The following is a 20,663-nucleotide window of genomic DNA, read 5'->3' on the forward strand; positions in this document are numbered from 1 at the left end:
AAAGTAAATGCACTGTCAACCTCTGGAATTATGCACTGTCAACCTCTGAAACTCCTTGCCAGAGGGTGTTGTGAAGGCCAATACTATAACGGGGTTCAAAAGGGAGCTAGATAGATTCATGAAGGATAGGTCCATCAATGGCTCTTAGCCCAGGATGGGCAGGAATGGCGTCCCTAGCCTCTGTTTTCCAGAAGCTGGGAATGGGTGACAGGGAATGGATCACTTGATGATTACTTATTCTGTTCATTCCCTCTGGGGCACCTAGCATTGGCCACTGTCAGAGGACAGGATACTGGGCTTGATGGATCTTTGGTCTGACCCAGTATGGCCGTCCTTATGTTCTCAATTTGCTTGGGGTTAATTTTCTTCTCTAAGATCCTGTTTTCATTTGTAAACGTGCGAATCTGCAAACTAGGGTATTTCAAACCCAGTGCTGTGAATAAAACAGAAAATAAAACCTCTCATTCCTTCCCTTTTGGGGTTATAAAAAATCAAAACTGCCCCACGCAGGAGAAAATATCTCTTCCTTCAAAACCAGTCACTGCTTTCTTTCCCTGTAGGGCCCAATATGTTATCAGCCCCAGCTGCATTTTCTCTCTCTTTGATTTTTCTCTTTGATTTCAACCTAGTGGAGACCTTACAGGATGTTCGTCCTCCCTGAGTGGCCTCAGTCAAGGTGCCCAGAGGCTTCACCCTGTCCTGGATGGGTAGAAGTCCCATCCCGTTGCATAGGGATGATGACACTTACTAGCCCCTGAAACAGCAAAATAAAGTGCTTTAGAAAATCTAAATATGATTATTTTTTCATTTTTTTTTACCTTTCTAAAAGAAAAAGCTGCTCTGTGGTGTCAACATCCTGAGATCACAGAGGAAGTGAACTGAAATTAACTTGAACTCCATTCTGTTATCATCAGTAGGCAACCTGACACAATAGGAAAAGGCTGCAGGCTCTCTTTGGTTTCCCCTCAGTATCTATGATAACTCTGTTCCTTATCAAATGGATACTAACGCCAACTGCTCATTAAAGCTGTCATTTTTTTCATAGCTTCATCTGCCTCATAATTGAAATTCTTATTTTAAGAGCATCATCTTAATGTTATTGCTAGCTATGGAATGTCTTGTGAAGAGTGCAACATTAGAGTTCATTTGGCCCTACATCTCTGGTAATGGATACTGTCTGAAATATAATAAACTGTGGATATCCGTACCTCAGCTGAAAGATGTCAAGGTTACTTTCTCAATTACTGCAGTTTGTTAGAGATCTACAGACAATGGGGTACCATTCCTTATGTCTACTGATTTCAAATTGCTTATGATCTCTTTGTTAAGCTGTTGAAAGTGAGTTTCCTAACACAACCTGAAAAGGGTTCTCTATATGACTCTTAATTAAACCTGTTTACATACTTTCCTCATTGGCACTTCCCACTGAGAAAAACTGTGCCAATACTGCAATAAAGATTAAGTGCTTCTATGACTGCATTCAATGTAGATTTTTAAAATATCTCTAAAAATAGACCATATACCTGTATAAACAGCAGAACATAAAAAGTAGCAACTATCCAACAGAGATTTCATTTCTTTTAATTTACAGTTAATATGCAGTCTATACAATTCATATTAATGTAGCGAGCTGCATAGACACTCTTCTAATAAACCAATGCAATCTCATTTTTACTCAGGTGTGATTATTTCATATTACTTACAGCATAACCTCTTTGAACAGTCTATGGACTGGGTTTGGTCCTGGGTTGCATGTGCAAAGTGAGTACTATTCCTGCAGTTCTGTGGGTAAATTCCAATGCACAGTAATTGACTATATATCCCTGGTGCTGCAAGCACTTGCAAACATGCTTAACTTTAAGTATGCAAGTTGTTCCAATTAAGTCAATGGAACTACTCGTGTGAGTAAAGTTAAGCATGTGCCTATGTGTGTGCAGGACCAGGGCCCAAATTACACTATTCTCATTCTCCAGTGACTTTTACACCAGAAATGCACACCAGCAGATAGGCATTCTTCAGGGTACTGGGAAGAGCCAAAAGTGTGCCACATCTCCATCACCATCTGTCCATTCCCTGTTCTCTGCACCAGTGACTCACAGGGGAATTTTAATTCCTGAATCGATGGTCCTCTCATTCTTGTTTACGAAGAACCAAAAGGGGGAAAGTATCCCAGCTGGCTGTATGTGAAAATAGGCAAAATCAGTTCCTAAGACAAATGCTGAATAAATCACATAAGAAAAATGCCCCTCTGGAAAAACAAAAAACAAACCACCAAAAGCTCACACTCCCATGTGAGAGCCTCTGTAATGTTCCCCAAAGTTAGTAACCACATATTGCAACATGCAAATACACGCTGAGAAAGCAATCCTCCATACTAGACAAAGTCAAATGCAGCAATTTCCATCATCTACATACCAGGCTAAAATCTTGAACAGAAAACATACTGCAGGGCAGGGCCGCCCAGAGGGGGGGGCAAAGGGGGCAATTTGCCCCAGGCCCCGGGCTCCGCAGGGGCCCCCAAGAGAAGAGCAGAGGCTCCCGCCTCCGCCCCTCTCCTGGAGCCTCGGCGCATCAAGCGCCGAGACTCCGGCTGAGCCCCTGAGCCCCGCCCCACTCCGAGCCGCGTGGTGAGGGGGCGGGGCTGGGAGCTCCAACGGGGCCTGAGCCCCGCCCCGCTCAGAGCGGCGTGGGGAGGGGGCGGGGCAGCTGCCTCCGCTCGGCGTGGAGCTCACAGCCCCGCCCCCTCAGCACGCGGCTCTGAGCGGGACGGAGCTCAGGCCCCGCCGGCGACGCTCTCGGTAAGAGGCCGAGGCCGGGGCCGGGGAGAAGCCAGGGCCGGGAGAAGCGGGGGCCGGGGCCGGGGGGGGGGGGGGGCAGAGAAGCGGGACCCGCCACCATCGAAGCGCAGCCCGGTCTTCGGCAGCGGGGGGCCCCTTCTGTTCCGGGACCCGCCGCCGAAGTGCCCCGAAGGCCCGCGGCGGGGACCCCCCCCGCCACCGAATTACCGCTGAAGATCGGGCGGCGGGTCCCGCTTCGGTGGTAATTCGGCGGCGGGGGGCTCCCGCCGCGGGTCTTCGGGGCACTTTGGCGGCGGGTCCCGGAACGGAAGGCCCCCCCGCCGCCGAAGACCCCGGGCCCCCGGAATCCTCTGGGCGGCCCTGCTGCAGGGAGGGTAACAGGAAGAGAGACATATGTCTCACCAGGGGATATCACTTGCAGAACAACTATGCAGCACGGTGAGATGTTCTTACTAAGTAAGGTCCCTGTACAGGAGCTTTCAATTTTTCATTACAGCACCCTCATGGCTGCTCTAGTTTACATAAGCAACTTACCTCAACTTTACTCAGGCACCAGCCAGAGACTAAGGCTGGGTGCGAGCCTTCTAGCCTGGGTAGACAGACATGTGCTAAAGGGGCTCAAGCTAGTGCACTAAACATAGCAGTGTGAATGTTGCAGCTTGGGCTGGAGCTCAGGCTCTTAAGCCCACCTGATCCCTAGACCAAGTTCCAGAACGAGCCACAATATCCACACTATAATTTTCAGAATGCTAGTTTGATTGCTAGCATATGTCTGTTTAGCCAGGGTGGGATGCTCACACCCAGCTTCAGTGCAGACCTATCCTTACTCTCCAGGGTCTAGGATATCTAAATGACTGCCTAAACTTCTGGGATAAAGACCATGGTCAGCAACTCCACTCCTCTGGCACAATGGAACTTTTCCAACCTTCTACAATGAGGGAAAAGCTGACAGGTGTAAAACTATGGAATGAACTCCCACAGGAACTGAGGACCATTCATCACAAACCTTACCACCTTTCGCTGGAGGTGCAAGATGCATTTCTTTGACTGGCCTTCACTAATACAAACATATAGCAACCAGTATATTTAAAAACAATAACAAAAAAATTACCAAAACAAAACATTCCACTGCAAACTCTTCTCCTCCTGTGGAGAAGATGAGAGAACAAACATGGGATGGATATTAGTCACATTGCTCAATGCACTACTTAGTATAACAAGGTTAGTAGAAGAATAAAACAGAACACAGGTGCAGCAGCCTACATATAGTGCAATACAGTGGAGAATCAATCCCACTGTTTTACTGCAGGGATGAAAAACAGAAGAGATGCAGCTATATTTATGAAGAGAGTGAATCTATTTATAAAGTAAGTGTAGACAGACTGAAAAGTAAATATACTGTAGGTTGCACTATTGCTATTCAAACCTTAGTGCTAAATGCTTCACAAATTGTTTATTTTATATTGTAATGTGTTAGATGCTAGACCTAGAAATCAATGTGCCACTGAGAACCAGCAACAGCTTAACTTTCTCAACAAAATAGAGTTATGATTTAGGACTCATACAACTCTCTCCGTTCTCAAAGTTAAATAACATTTGCTAATGAATTATAAGAAAGACTGATGCAACTGGAGGTGTCCTCTACCAATCCCCCACTAGTTTAGAGAAGTCGCTTTTCAACTGTCACAGATAAGTCTCAAAGTTCAGTGTGAACTGCCTACACTAAACGCACTGTAGTTATGTTGGTTCCTGTTGAGAATATCAATGAGTATACACAATGGAGCTGAAGACAGAAGAACTGAGTCTAGCCTTTTGAGGTTATGGCTTTGGTCCTGTGACATGTTCCTCAATATACTGTTTGTCAATGAACATGTCATATCTTGGGAGATCTACAAGCAGTTCTTTGGAAACACGCTTTTACATAAAGATGAATGATTGTGGTCTCAACGTTCTTTGAAGCTTATTGCAAAGAGACGTGAATTACTTTGTTTTCCCTCTAGAGCATACATTGTTCACAACGAACATCTGCTGAGTACAATAGCTTTTCCCCTAATCTCCCCTTCATATTGATAGGTACATCTTCAAAAGCAAGTGGACAGTGAGGGAGGGAGGGAGGGAAGGAGGTGTGATGAAAGGGAATGGTTCTTTACTGCCTTACATCTTGTGTAGTCATTTACCCCTCTGCAAAGTTACTGGTAAAGTGTGTGTAGAAAGGTACCAGATAGGAATGGTAGCATTTTACACCTATTTTGCACAAGCATAACTAACTAAACAAGGCTCAAGGCAGGGAGAACACCACATTTTCCCCCAAAATGTTGTCATGTCCCCAGAGATATGCTGCCAGAAAACATGTGATAAGATTTTTCCTTTCTTAAGAAAATAATTCAAAATTTGGCAAAAACAAGGTAAATTCTTACAAAATGCAGCCTTAATCCTTAAAAATCTTTGGGAAAAATACACTTGAAATATAAGCAAAGAATCCTGTGGCACCTTATAGACTAACAGACGTTTTGGAGCATGAGCTTTCGTGGGTGAATACCCACTTTGTCGGATGCATGACGAAGTGGGTATTCACCCACGAAAGCTCATGCTTCAAAACGTCTGTTAGTCTATAAGGTGCCACAGGATTCTTTGCTTCTTTTACAGATCCAGACTAACACGGCTACCCCTCTGATACTTGACACTTGAAATATAAAGGCCCAATCCTGCCTCCACTGAAGTCAGTGCCAAAACTGATCAGATGCCAGACTTTCCTCCCCGCCTTCCCACCCCCCAAACACAAAAGAAAATATTTGGGCAACTAATTCTACGAAATTTGTGTCAGCAGATGTGAGAATTTATTATCGGGATGCAGATTTATATGTAAAAGAAACACAGTTAGTAGATAGTGAATGTAAAACACCTCTTCTTGACCATAAAAGATCTTGCACAATAACTTATTTTAACTAATGGATTTACACCTGATTATCCTTTTCATTGAAAGATAGTAACATTATTTAGTTCATAAGAACTAAGAAGTGTGAGCGATAAAGGTATCAGTTTAGGAACAGAGCCCAGGGGCTCTGTGATACTTTATGACTCTGTTGCAGTTTTGGAGGAATTTTCCTCCAGGGCAGATTGGCAGAGGCCCTGGAGGTTTTTCGCCTTCCTCTGCAGCATGGGGCACGGGTCACTTGCTGGAGGATTCGCTGCAGCTTGAGGTCTTCAAACCGCAATTTGGGGACTTCAATAACTCAGACATAGGCTAGGGGTTTGTTATAGAAGTGGATGGGTGAGATTCTGTGGCCTGCGTTGTGCAGGAGGTCAGACTAGATGATCATAATGGTCCCTTCTGACCTTAAAGTCTATGAGTCTATGACAGAAGAACCAACTTTATGTGTTCTATGGTTTTTATTCTGAAAAAAAATCTTAAAATCAATTAAGCTTTTCCCTAAAACTACCTACACTACACATTTTACTAAGAATAAGCAATACAATTACACTGCTACCTCGATATAACGCCACCTGGTATAACACGAATTCGGATATAACACGGTAAAGCAGCGCTCCGTGGGGGCGGGGCTGTGCACTCCGGTGGATCAAAGCAAGTTCGATATAACACGGTTTCACCTATAACGTGGTAAGATTTTTTGGCTCCCAAGGACAGCGTTATATAGAGGTAGAGGTGTACTAAATCGGAGTTACATTGGGATTGAGTTAATAAATGAACAATAATATGGAAGGGATTCATCAATTGACCAAAATCTTTCTATGAACACAATCAATGTTTAGATCATGAAGTTAGCATAACATATGATCAATTTTTATACTGAACATCCTTGGAAACTTAAAAAGGCATCATTCACTTCCCAGCTCTTGGAAATAGTGCTGAGACCCTGTCAAAGTTTCTGCATTACCAGTTACCTTTCACCCTGGGCTCTTACTCTGCCCAATTTACTCATTGTGACAGTTTCTAACTTCCACTTTTATGACAAAGCAGCTTCTGCAACACTCTTTTTTTTTTATCTAAATCCTAAATATGCACATGCTATTTCTTCTGACACTCATACTTTCATCTCATTCACATCTTAAAATGTGTAGAGGAAAAAAAATCCATAATATAGTAGACTTCTCCATGAAAGAGAAATGACTTAGCTATATTATCAGATAGAGTCCTTTATGGTTTGTTAATAAAAAGATTAAAATTATTGTAATCTCAGTTGTGACTGACATGGAAAAATTAACCTACAAATATTTATAATAAAATATATATTTAAATGGCATTTTTGCCCGACAGATGAAAAGTAGTGCTAAAGAAGACTATCGTATAGTACAATAATCATACAGAAAGAATCATAATGGAAAGACTCTCATTTACTGCAAATGGCAATGAATCAGGCCCATAGAAAATTCCTAATAAAACAGAAATGATACACGAAATACTTTAAGGAAAGCTGAATATAGCGTTTGCAGTTCCCTTTTAGTAAGACATCTATCCCTAGTGTGCATTGGGGGATGGAAAAACAACTTGGTTTTTCTTTTATATGAACATTCAAGGACATTTTTTGAAGTTATTCTGCATTTCATTGCACTACATTAATTGCACTGTGCTGCATTAAAATACTTCCAGGCGTTATTATAATTCTGAAAGAAAAAACTGTGACCCAACTAGTGTGTCAGCTACCTGCATCACGAGTAGCAATACATGATGGGACACACTCTCCACTGGGCTGCTACATCCTCCCCTCATGCAGAAAGATGGGAGGAAGCAGAAAGGGGCAGGTAGAGGGTGGACCTTGGCTCCCCTCCCTAACACACTCACTGGGATAGCTTTATCAAGGCACTCGGAAACATATACTGCATGATGCATAGACCGGATGCATTTGACTCTTTCTCCTGAGCAGAAGGTGAGTGAGGGAGAGACTGTGAGTCAAACAACATGCTGCCCCTTCCTCTTACACAATTGAGCCCTAAAGTTGCACTGGACTATGGGGTGGTAAAAACCTGTACTGTAGCTGTTGGTTTTCAACATGTTTATTCTACTCAGATGTGCGCACACCCAGACAACTTTGCCTAGCAGTACCCATCGGAGGAGGGGGCACTCGTGCCCTGTGGCGCTTAGCCCATGCTATTTAAGGGCAATGCCACCCCAACCACCTCGGGTTCTTCACACTGAACGTCAAGAGTAGGCACTCCTGTGCAAAAGGGATGGAAGGTGGGTCATGGAATACATGTCTGAACCCATCAAAGAACAACAGTTATCGCACATGTAAGTAACCGTTTTTCTTCGGTTGCAGACATGTATTCCACACAGGTGACTTACAAGCAGAACTCATAGGAGGTGAGGCTCAGCCTACTTAAACAATGATTGCAGAACCGCCTTCCCAAAGTTTGCATCTCACCTAGATGCAGCGGTAATAGTATAGTGCTTGGTAAAAGTATGTACAGAAGACCAAGTAGCAGCTCTGCAAATTTCCAGTATTGAAGCATCGCTGAGGAATGTTATCGATGTTGCTTGGGCCCTTATTGAATGAGCCCATAATGTCTACAAAGGTATGGTCTGAGCTACTTCATATGCTGTTGTGATGCAGGAAGTTATCCGCCTTGAAATCATCTGTGCAGAGACCACCTGACCCTTCATTCGATCCACATAGTAGACAAAAATTCAAGGTGATGCCTGAAAAGGCTTAGTCCTCCCTAGGTAAAAGTCTAAGCACCATCTCACATCCAATGAATGTCAAGCGAACAGGGGTCAGCAAACAGGGAGTTTGAGAGGGAGATCCCCTGCTGAAGAAAGAGCAAGCACTAATTCTTGGGGTAAGTGAGCATGTTTGTCTCTGATTTTTCTTTTGGCTTGCTTAAAATTTACAGTGTGGTCTGTTAGGGATTGTGTGTTTGGGGACTGTGTGGAAGCAGGGACCAGAGGGCTCACTAACTGCTAGATGAGTGCACTAGCAAGGCTCTAGCCTCCTGTGCTTTGATCCTTGATCACCTCCACAAATATTGATTCGATCCCTCCACCACACAAGAGACTGCAAGACACGTGACAACCCATGCACTAGGCCAGCAGTTCTCAAACTGGGATACGCGGAACCCTGGGGGTCCACGAGGGTACTCCACGGAGTCTGCGAGTCATGTCTGGGGCCGCCAGCCCTGCTGATCAACTCCTCCTCCTCCCTCCCAGTGCCCACTGCATGCCGGGGAACATGTTCAGCGGAATGCAGGAGGCGCTGGAAGGGAGGGGGAAGAGCGGGGATGGGGTATGCTCAGGGGAGGGGGCGGAAAGGGGTGGGGAAGAGAAGGGGCAGGAGTGGAGCAGGGGTGGGAAGAGGTGGGGTGGGACCTTGGGGGAAAGGGTGAAGTGGGAGTGGGACCTAGGGCTAAGCAGGGTTTGAGCACCCCAGGGGAAAATTAGAAGCCATCTTGGCAGTCTGCAAACATTTTAAAATCAAAATGGGGGTCCTTGGGTTGCTAAAGTTTGAGAACCGCTGAACTAGACCATCCAATGACTGACAATTTGAGTGACACATCAACTTGAGCGACACATCAACTTGAGCCAGGCCTCAAGCCTGCAGAGTCTGGACCTGCGATATGAGCCGTGAAGGGGTCCCTGAGAACGGATGGGTAGGGAGTGGGAAGCGGGGAATGGACAGAAATTGAATGGTATAACACAATCCAACAGTGCTCATGACACATTTGTCTGCGGTTACCGCCTCCCAAGCATTGTGGATGTGAGAAAGCCTATCTCCGAATGGCAGGAAGTTCACAACTGGAACGCTGCTCTCGGGCTAGCCGTCTAAATGGTTGCTTGCCCAAAGCTTGGGGAGGATGGGCTGGCCGGTTAAGTTAGACCCAGAAGGTGTTCTGTTGTGCAACTTATGCCCCTCCCTGGAGTTGTCTTGATGCCTTGACAGATCAAGCATCTGCCAGAAATACCACTTGCTCCTGCTGTTGCTGGGATATAAACTCCCAATGAATGCAGAGTCCTTAAACAAATGTAAAGTCTCATCCATTCTGTCAGAAAACAAAAAACAACCCTGGAAAGGTTGGTGTTTATGCTCTACTGGACCTCTGGAGCTATGCCAGAGTTCTGCAACCACGAGCTCTTGTTCATCATGACTGCTGAAGCCATAACTCTGGAAGCTGCATCCACTATGTCCAGCGCCGACTGCAAAGATGCCCTGGCAACCAGGTGACCTTCTGCAATAAACACCTGAATTCTTTCCTGAAGTATTCAGGAAACGTGTTCATCAATTTGGCTATAGATTTGCAATTCACAAAATTATATTTCAGTAACAGCACCTGCGGATTTCCAATGTGGATTTATAAGAACACAGTCAAATAATTTTTTTCTCCCCACGAGATCCAGCCTCTTAGACTTTTTGTCCTGGGGCGTGGATTTATATCTCCCTTCCCAGGATCTCTCATTAGCTGCTGAGTTAGGGGCCAGATGAGAACAGAAACACTGGAAACCCTGCATAGGAATGTAATGCCACTTGTCAGTGTGCTTCACTGTAGGAGGAAGGAAGCTGGGGTATGCCACAAAGTCTTAGCAGGTGCTAACAGTGCTTCATTTATAGGGAGAGCAACTCTCCCCAGGGCTGAGGACTGAAGAATGTTCACCAACTTGTGGTATTTTCACACACAAACTCAACCTGAATACCTAAGGCTGAAGACATTCACCACAGGAGATCCTGGTGTAACTTAAAACCCTCAGCCACTGGAGAGGAAGATTCCTGTACTGCAGAGATAGCTGGTGTTAAGGAAGATGAAAGAAGCAGTACCATTGGAACCTCCTGCAGCAGCACAAGTCCTTGTATAAGCAACCCTGGCTGAACCTCCTCTCAGACTCCATCTGAGTCTGCAAAATAGATGGCTGGAGAGGGATACCACGGGTTGGCTGTGCGACCATGCCCTGGAGCGGGTTGAGGATCGGGACTTTACAGACTGAGGAACGTCCCATGGATTCCAACAAGGTCACTGAAGTTAGGGATATAGCATTGGTGGCCAGTAGGCAGTGGGCCAAAAGCCCCTGTCTCTATTGTGGGAGTGGTGCCAATCTCAGTACTGATTGTGATCCATTGGAGGATTCAACAAGCTACGAGAACATGTCTCGAAAACAAGGGAGGACGTCCCCAAGCTCGATCCCAACAATCCCCCACCAAGTTATTGGAGGCAAGGGGGGAACCACCCCAAGTGGAGCAAGCAAACGTCCAGCCTTGTCTGAAGCCCAATAACACTGGTTGCATCAGTACAAGGTAGATAGAGAAGTCAATGTTTTAAGGACTGGCAGAGGCATCACACTCCTACATGGTACCGAAACAGAAGGTGGCACCAAAACCAGGGTTGGTACCCATCCTGTAGATGTGGTCTGCATTGCAGTCATCTGTGGTACAGAAGTTAGTGACTGTGCCAATGGGCTCCTCATTATTGAGGCCGACTTCAATTTCCCACTCTGTCTCTTAGGCAGTGCCAAAGATGGTGCTGACAACTGAGACAAGTTTGCAATCAATCCAGAACCGCACATAAGAAGCCCCAGAAGCTGAATACTCCTGAGTAATTGGGAGACAAAATGGGTGAGATAATATGTTTTATTAGACCAACTTCTGTTGGTGATAGAGAGAAGCTTTTGAGCTTACACAGAGCTTGGTCCAATAAAAGATATTACCACATCCACCTTGTCTCGCTAATATCCTCGGATCAACATGGCTAGAACAACACTGCATACATCCTGAATAATTGGAGAGTCAGGAACAGAGAGGCAAAGCACTGACACTGCATGGTACACTAATGGTGTGGAAATAGCCGGTACCAATGTCATTGGTACCAGACTCAGTGGGCATCTGACATACAGTATCAGAGTCAACGGGAGAGCGTCCAGCTGACGGTGCCTCCGTACCAGAGAATTGGTAGATGACCAAGCTCCATCCTGTGTACCGTAAAAATCATAGTGCCGGTCTGCACTTCTCCTTAAAAAGGAGTGTCTGTGATCCATTTTGAAGACCTTTTTCTCGGAGGACCCTAGGAAGGAGAACGATCTCTCTTCTGCCTGAGGGAAGCATCAGAGCTTGGCCAAGGACCACTGGCTTGCTAGAGTTCCTAAGTTGTCTGAGGGGCTGGAGAATATGTGGCAGTCCCAAGCACTGAAGTGGGCCTCCTGGCCTGCTCCATACCATAAAGCCTGTGGCACAAGATCCTTACCATCTGCATTCTTTTCTTGAACAATCTGCAGATGGAGCACCATTTTTAACGTATCCTTCTCCCAAGCACACCATGCACCATGTGTGGGAGTTGCTATTGAGAAGAGCCACCCCCCACGATGAACAATGTTTAAATCCTGGTGAGGACATCTCACAAGGATGACTATCTATCCTAACTACTATACCTAAAACTAAGTTGCTATTAAGCTAATTGCTAACTATATACAACAAAATCCCAGAAAGATCGAGATACAAAAGTGTGAGGTAAATACCACACAGAATGCTCTGACTCAAGCCGCAGGCTGTAAAAAGGAATTAAAGGGTATTGGGACGGCGCCGGCCCTAAATAGCCAAAGGTGGGACTAAGAGCCACAGGGAGTGAGCGCCGCCCCTATGGGCAATGCTAAGCAAAGTTCTCTGGCTTTGGTACACTGGGCATGTACACGCCTGAATGAAATGCTCATCAGCAACCACTTGAAGAAGAATTTGTTTTTTGCAATAGAATTCATATTCAAAGAATTTTGTTTATTTAATTTGGTTATATTCATAGCAAAACAACTACCTACAATATGTCTTTTAATATCAGATGAAAATATGTTTGATGTAAAATATAAAATAAAGACAGTCTACTGCAGCCATACCCCCAAGGCTGTGATCTCAAAAATGTCTTCAGCAAAGCAGACTCTTTCGGTTCATGTAGTGGAGATTATAAAAGAATAGCTCACCCTTGTTTATTCGTTTTATTCCCAAATGGTATTTGAGAGTCAATGGGTGACTTTTTCTGATCTAGTACCAAACAGATACCTCGCTATGTTACTGTGTGGGGGGCTACTTTTGATTCTTTTTGCATCATAGAATTTTTAGAAATAGTTATTACAAAAAAAATGTTACTGTATAATTTTCTCCCTACTGCAAGATGACTTTAATGACACAGCAAACATTAAGGTATTTGTGGTACTTAAATAATTCAAGTCTTTTATAAATACTTCAGTTTAGCTTTTACTTTCAGAACAATAACCTGATGTATTAGCTTCAGCTGGTTCAATATTTACTCATTTTAAAAAAAATGTTTTACAGGCTTGGGCACTTGAGATTACAAGCTGACAACAGGCGTCCCCCCTAAATGTATCAGTTTCTTACTGAAAGCTGGACAATAAAGATATGCACAAGGTCATAATGCAAAGGATATTGTATATGGAAAAGCCCTTGGAAAGTACCTTTTTTTGTTTAATGAAATCATACTAAAGATACTATGTAGCACAGATGAACTAAATGAAAGGCTTATTTCATGCATATTTAGTAAAACATCATACAGCTTCACACCACTGAACAATAATGTTTTACAGTCTGTTGTGAGAAAACGTATGGACTTGGAAAATATACTGGATTTGGAACTGGAAGCAAGCACAGAACTCATACTTCTTTTTTCCTTTTTCACTTTTTTAAATAAAGAGCTAGCCCTAATACAAAGCTACTGAACTGATCCTCCCATCTTCACCAGAGTCCAACTGCCTATATTACATACACCTTATTACAGTATATAATACACAAAATCCCTCGATCCCCAAAGCAGCTTTACAAGCAGAAAACCCCACAGATTCCTCTTTTGAAAAACAAAATATAGAAAAACAATACCGTTAGTGCCTCAGTTCTGGTTTGGTCAATTTTCTTTCAACTTCTAACAATTGTATGACCTTTTAAATAATAGACAACTCTTCAGATTTACCACTAAAATTTATTGACCTGTTAAACTCAGTATGCACAGCTTCCGACTCTGCATTGCCAGTATCAATGAGTTCACATTCGTTTCAGACTTGAATTTAGCTTGACAGCAGTTTATGGAATGCTGAAACGCCAGTGAGAACTGGCATAACCTATCAGAGTATCTACCAATACAATCATGTTGGTAAGTTACTTGAGGAGAATTAAAAGAAGGCTACATTTTTTATTTGTTGGTTGAATGTCATGACATGACAACTACAAGTGATCTAATAGTTGCTTCTGTCCATTGTAGTCTCAGTATATATTGCTGTTGACAGGAAGTGCTGAGACTCAAATACAGAGTAAGGGCATAACACTGAGCTAAATGTAAAGGTAATTAAAGGGCATAGCACTCTCATGTAAAGGTAATTAAATACTACAAGTCACCAGAAAACAAACAACAATACCGTATACAATAGCTAGTACCAACTGAAGAGAGAGAAAACAGTGAAAGTCATTTTCTTCTCTCTTTATAAAAAGAGCAACTCCCTATTTCAAGGTTAGTAAAACATATACATCATCACGTCGTATTAATTTTTAAAGAGCTGATGTACACAAAAACCATTATGATAGACACTCTCTTGATCTAATACATTATCTTACTGATGGCGGAAAGCACTGGGATGGACTATCCCCCTGTTAAGTAATGGCCTGTGCAAATTAGGTTTATGGCGTTATGTACAGACACATAGACCCACTTCATAGCAGATGTAGGAGAATTTCAACTTACATTCTCTTTATTTACCCTGATGTTATCATTCATTTCCATACTTTGGTGTGTTCAGTTGAAAACTGTTCTGGAGGAGTCTCATTGCCATGTATTTACTATATCCCAAGGCAAGATTCCCATGCACATACTTTGTTAAATCTCTCATTTATATAACAGCAGCCCTGGAGGTAGAGATACATATATTTTGCTTTGAACTCAGTGAACCTTGTATCTTTCTAATGAAATAAGATGTTGGCAGCATTCTACTTATTAATTCTACTGAATATAGGACATCTACAATGTCATTTATTCACAAAGTTTACACATATACACACACAGTTTTCTTATGCTTGAAAACAATCAGATTATATATTTTGATTCTGTTAATTTAGAAATATCCACAAACCAATAATTTAATTAATAAACTCTACTCATACCAAAGCAAAATTGCTGAAACACCTACATTTAATCAGTCAACCAAAATTTCTGCTAATTGTTTCAGTCGAGCATGAAATTTGTTGGCAATTCTGTTCAATCCAAATCCTATATTTCCAGCCAAGCAATTTTTGTAGCAATTATATAGTATGTGTGCAAAATAAACTTTGTGAGGCAGCAGGATACCTTTTGATAAACAATCCGAACAGAACTAGACATTTAGAATTGAAAGTGAATTCACAGATCTTATAGACTATATAGTTAACATGAAGCAGCTTTATGCTGCTATTAATATTAAAATATTAGGGCATGATTCTCATTTACACCAGCCTATTACACCCTCTTTTCAGGCATCTCTACACAGTCACAGGGGTGTAAAGTCACTCTAGGTAAATAAATAATCAGGCTCTAGCTCTCTGAGTTTCAAAAATGTGTTTTCTGGAGTCTTAGAAATTGGATAAATAATATAACATTATAGATTACAAAACAGTATGTTCATTTTCCAAAGTTAGGTGCATGAACTTTATCAAGACATGTACCAGTTTTCAGACAAGCAGGTTTTTAACAAAAATCAAAATCACAATGATATTGTCCTATTTACAAGGTGACGCAGGGTGAAAAGGGTGAATTAGGCAACTTTTTCCAGGCAGACATTCACTATTAGTAGATTTCTCATATGCCAAAAAAAAAGAAATAACATTTTAAAATTTGAAATATTATTGGCCTGATTCCAGGCTATAGGCTTCACTTTTTCCACTTTGTGTTTAACAGAGGTGGTACACAGGATACAAGGCATCATAACTCTGTGACCAGCATACACGGTATCTAGATTAATTCTGTACTTTGAGTAATAGACTCATGACTTCCATATACGTCTAGATATAAATCTAAAAAGAGAGCAACAAAACATTTATGCCAATTTAAGGTCATTAGGTCTTAGCAGCGTTATATTACTCTACTTTTAGACACAACAAATCCTGCATCTTGGCAAGGGGTTAGACTAAATGACCCTTGCAATCCCTTCTAACCTTATGGCTCTATGATTCTATGATTGTACATGACCACGGTACCTGGAAATAAATACAGTGTGAAACCTATTAAATTTAATGTTAAGACAAACACTTGTTATGCTTTTTCTCTTGTATAGAAAAATATAAAGTACACTGTATGAGAGAGGAGTTATTAGAAGGATTAAATTGTTCTCTTTCTAGGTGGGTGCTCTACTATAATAAAAGAATGATCATATATATTTATTTTTCATATAGCATCCTTCTTAGACCATATGACAAAAGGCTATTCAGAGAGTATCAGTCATTAGCTAGAGCGAAAAGAAAGGTTTTAAAGCAAGATTTAAAATAAAGTGATTCAGTAGTCTGGGAGACAAAAAGTTTTCCACATAAATGAGGCAGCACAATCGAAAGGGCGACTTCTAGCCATGCAGAGTTACAGGAAAAAGAAAGAGAAAACAAAGACTGGATGAACAGAGTGAGTGGGCAGGGGAGTAGGCACAGCATGTTAGAGGTCAAAGTGTACAACAAATCAGTGTAAGTGCTGTAAAGCAGAAAGGCAATTTTGAATTGGATTTGGATATGGTAGAAAGCCAGAGAAAGTGACAGAGAATAAGCTGATATAGTTTCCTTTTTCTTGTAGCAGGAGTGTCATCCGACCACATTATTCTGGACCCCTGAAGTTTAGAGTGCATGGATTTAGAAAGACTACAAAATATGGTAGTACAATAGTCAAGACAAGGAATAATTAAGGCATGAATAAGGATTTTAGAAGGAAAAAAGATCAGGGTTAGGACTACTTACATCATGGTCCAGAGAGGACAATAAGCTGATTTAGTCAAAGGTGGTGTCAGAGGTAAAAACAAAGTTCAGGGACAAAGATAACTCCACAGTTTCTGACCATGCAAGAAAAGTGTGGGTATGAGACAAGGCAAATGATAGCAGAAGTGGTGCCATTGGCTAAAGAGGGAATTTGAAATATTCAATAGTAGAAAAATATGGTGTAGCCAGGACTATCAAGAGAGAAAAAAAACGAGGGGAAATGAAAAATTCAGAAAGTGCACAGAAAGGAAAATTAGATGACATTTATATATAAATCGTCCAAAGCAGAAACTAGCTATGAATCATCCTAGAAGAAAAGCAAAGGGCCCGATTCTCAATTACATTAAGGCCATTTTACCCAAATCTGGCAGGGTAAAGGGGCCTTAAAATGAGAGTAAACAATATTTACTTACGGCCACGCTACACTGCCAAAGCAGTGTAATGTTGTGTAAGCATAGAAGACAACAAGGACCATGATGTTCAGTGACAGAGCAATGGGGCAATCCAAAGTGGAGGGAGACAAGAAGAAATATTCTTCCCCCAGGAATGAAAGTGGACTGATTAGAGAAACAGGATTCAAACTCTGAGGGGAGAGTTTTGGAAACACCAGCTGCTTCATCACAATAAAGTGTAATGCTGATAAAGCATGCTACCAGCTTAATTTTGTACAAAATAATCAAGTATGCTTAGGTTGTGCTTTTTAAAATTGCTCATTAAATTATTTAAATTAAACAAGGAAGTAAACCCAGTTTAACTGGATTTGTTTGCAAAGCAAGTTAAAAAAAACCTGACACTTTATTGGCAGGGGAAAACAATAAATAGCCTATTAGAATAAACTTCAATTATCAAAAATCACAAAACCCAACTACCGGATCTTATTGTACTTTAGCAAATCACCCTTATTTCTTAATAACCATTTATGGCAAAATGACAGTCACTGGACTGGAGGCAAGGATTCTAACTTTCCCACTGAACTAAATGGGAAACAACATTTTGATCTTTGCCTTAGACCTACAATGACTCCTTGAAATTAAAAACCATTCAATGTACTGTAAATGCTTCTAACTGCTGAATAAAAGAAATAAGACTAGATGTTCTTTTAATTCTATAATTCTTGAGCCCCCTTTAACTTGACAGAAGTAATTAAATGCGTACATGGAAATCTGAAGTGCCTACGAGGAGTTCAGTTAGTTACTAAGGGTGGGATCTACAAAGGGACTTCAGCATTGCAACGCTGAGCACAACAGGGCCTAGAAAAATGAGTATTGTTCCTGTGATACACAAAGCCTACTTAGGTACCTAGGCTCCCTACATAATGAATGTGGGGAGATCGGCACCTAGGAATGCGACCCATGAAAGCCAGCACTCTAGGAGGGAAGCTGCCTAAGCTAGCCAGTGGGAGATGCCAGCCAGAAGAGTGTGTGCTAAGCCCACCCCTCTCATGGAGATAGGTACCTAGGTCCGGGCTGCAGGAATATGCCTAGCTCCGCTTAGCAACCCATGTATGGAACCCAGCCACCTGGAGTCAGATGGCTTAGGTGCCTAAGCTGCTTCTTGTGGGAATGAGTTAGGCATCTGCCTCACTCTATGCAGCAGAAGCCACGGTCCCAGCAGTTAGAGCACTTGCCTGTGATGTGGGAGACCCAGGTTCAATTCCTTCCCCTCTCTGCCAGAGGGGGAGAAAACATTTGAACAGGTGTTTCCCACTTCTCAGGAGAGTGCTCTAACCACTGAGCTATGGCATATTCTGATGTGGGGCTCCCTTGATCTCCCCCGGTGAAGCTGTTCCACTGTGGGTAAATAATGAAAGAATGATTGGAGCATGAGGTCTGGACTCAGAGCCTCCCACCTCCCAGGCAGTGCCCTAATCACTGGACTACACAGTCATTCTCTCTCTCTCTCTCTGTTCTAACAACTGTTTAATTATTTATCCGAAGTCGAACACTCATTGGAGGCACCACCACTGCCTGCTTTGGATGGATTTTGAATGGGACCCAATCCAGTAGGCAACCTCTGAGCATGCCTGCCAGATTGGGCCCCACATGTGACTTAGGCGGCCAAATGTTTTCCCCAAGTTTGTGAACCACTCTGGGGCTTAGGCAAGAGATAGGCATCCAGATGCCTAAAGAGAGGCAGTAGTGCACATGCTAAAAGGCTGAACTTAGATGCCTAGGGAACTTTTACTTTGAAAACTTCGGTGCTGAGTGAAGTTAGGTTCCTTCAGGGTTTGGTGGATTGCAGTGGAGCCACAATTGTGACTTATGAGCCTAAACCTGAGACTTAGGCACCTAAGTACATTTGTGGATCTGGGCCTAAGTGGCTACCAGAAATTCAATAAGTCTATTGGATGTGACTAAGAAGACAACCACACATTTATATACAACAATATTAAATAAGGAGCATTGATTTGGCAAAAACTATGTCCAGTTTATGAAGTGCAGAAACCAGATGTATATTTTTATTACAATGGGGCCAAATCCTTACTCAGCTCTTCCTCAGGCAATGATTCTTTTTCCTTTGGCCTATGGTGGTACGGCAGTTTAGGGACCAATTAATTATTATTGTTTATGGTTTGTTTATAATAGTGCTCACTGTGTGCTAAGTGCCTCCAGGCAGACATGAAGCTCACAATCTAAGGACAGAGCTTAGGGGGAATGGGAAACAAAATGTATTTTTTTTTAAACAATGTACATGTCAACTAGAATCACTGTAAGCAGCATGGTGGAAGTGGGCTCTCAAAATGGACTCGTACATAGAAGGAGCAGAGGCCTGGTGAATGAGCTCAGAATCTAAAGAGTCCCTAAATGGTTTAGCGATTGTGATGGAAGTAAAAGGATGGATCTTGGATCGAGTGAGGAGCAAGAAGCAACAGGATTTGGAAATGGCCTGGATGTGTGGAGTAAAGAAGTTATAGGAGTCAAAAATAACCTTCAGATTGTGGACTTGAGTGATAGGAAGGATGATATTGCTGTTAACATTGACAGTTAAGGGGAATGGGAGGGAAGATAAGTAGTTTGGTTTGGGCTATGTTAAGTTTAAGGGGATGATGAGACATCCAAGAGGAAATGCCAGAAAGACAGGCCAAGATGACAGATTGGATGAAAGGCAATATATCAGTGTTGTAGAGGTAGATTTCTGAATCATCAGCAGTTGAAGGTACATGAACGGATGAGACAACCTAGAGATAGGGTATAAAGCGGACAGAGCAGTGGCCAACGATAAGGCCCTGGAAAACCCCATAAGCTGTGAGAGGCAGAAGGAAGAAGATGCTGAGTAAATGGACATAGAGGATGATGGACAGTATCAGAAAAGTGCACTGACAATGTTGAGGAGGAGATAATGATAAACAGAGTCAAAAACAGCAGAAAAATTATGAGGATTAAGCATGTCCATCAAACTTGGTTTTTCAGTACTTTCTACTCAGCTATTGCAAATGCAGGTGGTTGTAAAAAAGGCACAAGGATGATCAAAGTCCATGGAATTCTATTTTTGCTATTTGAACCAGTTATTTATTTTAAAAACTGAGACTGGCCAAACAGTACCAAAAGTCTCAAATTATAAGATATATTTTTGCCAATTCTAGATAAATATGACAATTTTGCAAAATAAAACCTTACAATATTTTCAGATGCAATTTGCACAATAAGATGGGATCCAATGAAATGTCACTGTATATCACACTGGAAGTAAGACGGTTACTCACCGTAGTAACTGTTGTTCTTCGAGATGTGTTGCTCCTATCCATTCCAGTTAGGTGTGCGCGCCGCGCGTGCACGGCTCTTCAGAAGATTTTTACCCTAGCAACTCCGGCGGGCCGGCTGGGCGCCCCCTGGAGTGGTGCCGCTATAGCGCAGGATATATACCCCAGCCGGCCCGTCCGCTCCTCAGTTCCTTCTTGCCGGCTACTCCAACAGTGGGGAAGGAGGGTGGGCCTGGAATGGATAGGAGCAAC

At 42.6% G+C, this 20,663-nt stretch overlaps 1 protein-coding gene across 3 annotated transcripts in view; it reads right to left on the reverse strand.

The window, feature by feature from the left end:
- Positions 1-20,663, reverse strand: part of ATRNL1 (attractin like 1) — a 948,738-nt gene that overhangs the window by 172,417 nt on the left and 755,658 nt on the right. Inside the window, exon 28 of one of the 3 annotated variants that reach the window (XM_045024153.1) lies at positions 1,711-2,177. The exons of the other annotated variants lie outside the window; for them this stretch is intronic. Coding sequence (XP_044880088.1) covers positions 2,094-2,177 — 84 coding nt within the window. The 3' untranslated portion in view covers positions 1,711-2,093. Of the gene's footprint in view, positions 1-1,710; positions 2,178-20,663 lie in introns of those variants that run through there. 3 annotated transcript variants of the gene reach the window in all.

This window comes from Mauremys mutica, chromosome 7 (genome assembly GCF_020497125.1).
Source record: "Mauremys mutica isolate MM-2020 ecotype Southern chromosome 7, ASM2049712v1, whole genome shotgun sequence".
Lineage (NCBI taxonomy): Eukaryota > Metazoa > Chordata > Testudines > Geoemydidae > Mauremys > Mauremys mutica.